General features: G+C 58.7%; 1 protein-coding gene across 1 annotated transcript; it reads left to right on the top strand.

Moving 5' to 3' along the window:
- The first annotated feature begins 702 nt into the window (after positions 1 to 702).
- BMP4 (bone morphogenetic protein 4) lies at positions 703 to 3,805 on the top strand. Its single transcript, XM_033009829.2, is given in 4 exon segments — positions 703 to 836; positions 1,295 to 1,671; positions 2,647 to 3,173; positions 3,175 to 3,805. Coding segments are annotated over 3 exon segments (1,212 nt in total). The 5' UTR covers positions 703 to 836; positions 1,295 to 1,301; the 3' UTR covers positions 3,490 to 3,805.
- Positions 3,806 to 4,756: the final 951 nt, after the last annotated feature.

The raw sequence follows: 4,756 nt of genomic DNA, 5'->3' as shown, positions 1-4,756 counted from the left end.
GTTTGGGGGTGGGGTGGGGGGGCTCCCCCGCAGCGTGGGGCCCGGTGCGGGCACGGGAGGAACCGGGGTCTCAGCCGCCGTCCCTTTCTCCGGGCAGCTTGCTTCTCGTTCCCAAGCGTCCCCTCCCTTCTCCTCAGGGAAGAGGCGCTCCCCCAGTTTTTCCCTTTTAAGTTTCCCTTCCCAAACCGGCCCCTCGCCGGGTCCACCCCGACCCCCGGTGCCCGCGCGGTGGCCGCCCCGCTCCGCCTGCCCCGGCGTCGTGCTGGGCGGGGGGCCGTGCGGTGACACGGGCGGACGGGGGACACCCACGCCCACGGATATCCCACCCCCCCCCCTTCCCCCCCCCCCCCCCCCCCACGGGGCCGTGGGTAGAGAGAAAGGCAGGAGGGGGGGGGCCCCGGCGGGGATGCACCTGAGCGAAGCCGGGGGAACCCCCCGCTCTTCCCCTGGGGGGGGGGGGGGGGGGGATCGCGCTTGCCTCGTCCCACGCAGCTCAACCCCAGCGCCGGCGGCGTCCCGAACCTCCCCCCCCCCCCCCCCCCCCCCAAACACACCCACTCCGGGGCTCGGCCCCCTCCGTTCGGCGGCCGGGGCGGGCCGGGGGCGGGCCGGGGGCGGCGGGCCGGGCCGGGCCGGGCCGGGCTGGCGGGGTGCGCGGCTCCACGTGACTGCGGGGCCGGGAGAAAACCGGGGCCGGCGGCGGCGGCGGCCGCACTGCGCCCGGGCGGCGATCGCGGGAGGCGCTCGGCAGCCGCTGCCCCGGGGCTTTCGGCGCGCTGGGTCCGGGCGGGCGCTCCAGAATCATGGACTGTGCTGATATGCCTTGCTTGCTGTCAGTGAGTACAGCCCTCTTCTTCCTCGGCTCCGCTCTTTTGGCTTGCGTTACGCATCTGTAGTTTAGTGTTTTTTTTTTTTTTGTTGTTGTTGTTTTTTTTTTTTTGTTTTTTTTTTTTAAATTAAAAAAAAGAAAAAAGTTTGTTCTCGTCGTCCGCCGGCGGGACGCGAACCCGTGGCCCCCGGGGTCCCCCCCGGAGCGGGCGCCCCTTCCCCGCCGCAGCTCCGGGCCGGCCCGGCGGGGCGAGCGGCGCCGGGATGCGGCGGGGACCCGCGGGGCTGCCGGGCGGCGAGCGGCTGCTCCGGCCGCTGCTCATGCCTTTTGGCCATTGATTATTATTTTTAAGTTTATTCGGAAGAGGAGGAGGAGGAGGAGGAGGAGGGGGGGGGGGGTGTGGGGTGGGTTTGCTTCTCATCCTGACTTTCCTTGTTGTTTGTTGTTGCGTTTTTTACACCCCAGAGACACCATGATTCCTGGTAACCGAATGCTGATGGTCATCCTACTATGCCAAGTCCTGCTAGGAGGTACTAACCATGCTAGCCTGATACCCGAGACCGGCAGGAAGAAAGTCGCAGAGCTTCAGGGACAAGCCGGATCCGGACGCCGCTCTGCCCAAAGCCATGAACTCTTGCGGGGTTTCGAAACAACTCTGCTGCAGATGTTTGGGCTGCGAAGGCGGCCTCAGCCCAGCAAGTCAGCCGTCATTCCTAGTTACATGCTGGATCTCTATCGACTCCAGTCTGGAGAAGAGGAGGAAAGCCTCCAGGAAATTAGCCTGCAGTACCCTGAGCGATCGACCAGCCGGGCAAACACCGTGAGGAGTTTCCACCATGAAGGTCAGTGATGGGAGGAGGTAAATTCCCAGCCCCAGTAGCCGTCGGGATTTCCTTGCGTTTGGAAGCTCACAAATGCATTTAGAAGCGGGATGTGCCTGGCCTTAAATTTAGGGGAGGAAAACCACCCCCCCACCCCTCCACCCGAAAAAAGCCTGCTGTGTGGGGGTGACAGGCGCGCTGCGCTGTATTTTTTTCCAGTATCCTGTGCTTAACCCGAGCTTGACCAGATTTTGAGGTGCTTTTGCTTCTGTTGACAACAGCGAGTTTCCTTTGGTGCCTCTGCCTCGGGGTCACTCCCTGGGCTCGCGTGGATTTAATGACTCTAGATCGGATGCGGGAGTAAAGTGAGGGCGGGATCTCGCCCCTGGTGTGTTTCTTTTGAACTATCAAAGCGATTGCTGCCTGGTTTTGCTCTTAAGAAAAAAAAAAAAAAAAAATCCAAAAAAACCCCGACTCGAATTTAATACTTACAGCTGTGTGTTTATAAGGTTTATTCAATAGGCCCTTGTAATCTGATCCAAATGTTTCCTAGCGGATGTTTCTTTTCCAAAGTAAATCTGAATTATTAATCCAGCCGCATCATTACTGTGGTGGAATTTGCTTCTCTTTCTCCCCCTGCCCCCTGCGCCCCGTAACAAGGCACCTCTGTGTTCCGTGGCGCCGCACCTCGCCGGGGAGATGATTTTGGAGAGATGAGGCGGCAGGGAAGCTGGGGGGGGGGGGGGGGGGGGGGAGTTGAAGGGAAAGGGAAAAAGCTTCCCCGAAAGAGGGGAGGTGAAAGAAGGGGTGACCCGGTGCGGTGAGCAGGAGCCGCTCCGGGTCCGGCCGGGAGGGATGCGCGGGGCAGCGGAGAGGTGCCGCTGGCTGCCGGGCAGGTGAAACGCGGGTGCATGCGGTGGCTGAGCGCCCCGAGGCTGACGTGCTCTTGTTTTGCTTTTCCTACCGCTTCCCCCTCCCCGCCCCGCTCCCCTCCAGAGCACCTGGAGACCGTCCCGGGTCCCAGCGAGGCGCCCCGGATCCGCTTCGTCTTCAACCTCAGCAGCGTGCCGGAAAACGAGGTGATCTCCTCGGCGGAGCTGCGGCTGTACCGGGAGCAGGTGGAGGAGCCGAGCGCGGCGTGGGAGAGGGGCTTCCACCGGATAAACATTTACGAAGTGATGAAGCCGCTGTCGGAGCGCGCTCAGGCCATTACGCGCCTGTTGGACACGCGTCTGGTGCACCACAACGTGACGCGCTGGGAGACCTTTGATGTGAGCCCGGCTGTGATCCGGTGGACCAAGGACAAGCAACCGAACCACGGGCTGGTGATCGAGGTGACCCACCTCCACCACGCACAGACTCATCAGGGCAAACACGTCAGGATTAGCCGATCTTTACCTCAAGGGCGCGGGGACTGGGCTCAGCTCAGGCCGCTCCTGGTCACTTTTGGGCACGACGGGCGAGGCCACGCGCTGACCCGTAGAGCCCGCCGGAGCCCCAAGCACCAGCGTTCCCGCAAGAACAAAAAAAAACTGCCGCCGCCATGCCCTCTATGTGGATTTCAGCGACGTGGGCTGGAACGACTGGATCGTGGCACCCCCGGGGTACCAGGCGTTTTACTGCCACGGGGACTGCCCCTTCCCTCTGGCCGACCACCTCAACTCCACGAACCACGCCATCGTGCAGACGCTGGTGAACTCCGTGAACTCCAGCATCCCCAAGGCCTGCTGCGTGCCCACGGAGCTGAGCGCCATCTCCATGCTCTACCTGGATGAGTATGACAAGGTGGTCCTGAAAAACTACCAGGAGATGGTGGTGGAGGGGTGCGGGTGCCGCTGACCCCCTTCCCCGCCACCCTCTCCTCCCCTTCTCTCTCCCTCCCGTCCCACCCCAGAACTGCTTGCTATAGCTGGACTCTTCTCTAAACTAAACGTTCACCTTGACCTTATTTATGACTTTATGTGCAAATGTTTTTGACAATAATGATCATATATTTTGACAAAATATATTTATAACTACATATTAAAAGAAAAAAATAAAATGAGTCATTATTTTAAAGGTAAACGCATTTTGTGTCTCGCCTCTCAGGGTGCTGCTGAGGCTGTGCTGGCTGGGAGTGCAGCAGGGAATGTATTTTCTCTCCTTCTCACCTCTTCCCCCCCCCCCCCCCCTCCTCCTTTTCCCTCCTTACCCCTCTTTTGCCCTTAAAAGCTTTGCAAATTTTAGTCTTTCTATTTCTCGCCGAGGTACCACGGATCCCCCTGTTCTGGGGCTGCACCACGTGGGAGATGAGGGTCCCTGGAGATTAAGCGCTGCTTCTCCCGGCCGCTGGGAATAGAGCCGACCTTGCTAACCTGGCCCAAGCCTTTGCAAAGCAACCCACCAAAAATGCATTTGAAAAGAAGGTGAAGATTTACCTGAGGGCTTTATGCTAAACCCACTGGGTTTTATACCCTTCTTCCATCTTCAGGATTCCCCAGGTTTTAAAACTATTAACATTTCCTCCACCCCCCCTGCTTCTCCTCCCCTCCCCACTGGAGATTGGCTTTGGGAAGCTTCAAAGGTTTGCACGGGTCCTTTGAAGATCAAATCGCCCCATTACAATGCCAAAAAAAAAAAAAAAAAAAAAAGATATCTGGAGCAGTTAAATATGTGTTAGCTAATAGCTACCTGTGCTGTGTCCTTTCCAAATTGCTTCCGAGCAGGAAGGTGATCAGAGCCGAGCAGGTACAGTTGGAGGTATCTAGGGCCTGAAACCTCTGGCTCAAACGCATCGGACGGGCTGTGCTTGGCTTGGAAAACAGGGAGCTGTGCCGTGGGGTGCGTGTGTGGGGCTCGTGTCCTCGGTGATCGTGGGAGGGGAGCAGGGGAAGGGTGCATGATGCATTTATTTATTTATTTATTTATCCTCTAATGATTGAAGCTTTCCAACCTTCCGAAAGGGGCAGCTTAGTTGAAACCAATAAAAACTGGAGCGGAAAGCTTGCCAAAAGCCTTGGCTCCCTGAAGAGTGCAGGTGGAGAGAGGAGAGATGGGAGCCGCGGGGGGAGGCGAGCATGGCCCTGGGTTTCTCTCAGAAACAACAACAAAAAAAAAAACAAAACAA

This window comes from Tyto alba, unplaced genomic scaffold (genome assembly GCF_018691265.1).
Source record: "Tyto alba isolate M040663 unplaced genomic scaffold, T.alba_DEE_v4.0 Super-Scaffold_29, whole genome shotgun sequence".
NCBI lineage: Eukaryota > Metazoa > Chordata > Aves > Strigiformes > Tytonidae > Tyto > Tyto alba.
This window is presented reverse-complemented; position numbering and strand designations above follow the sequence as displayed.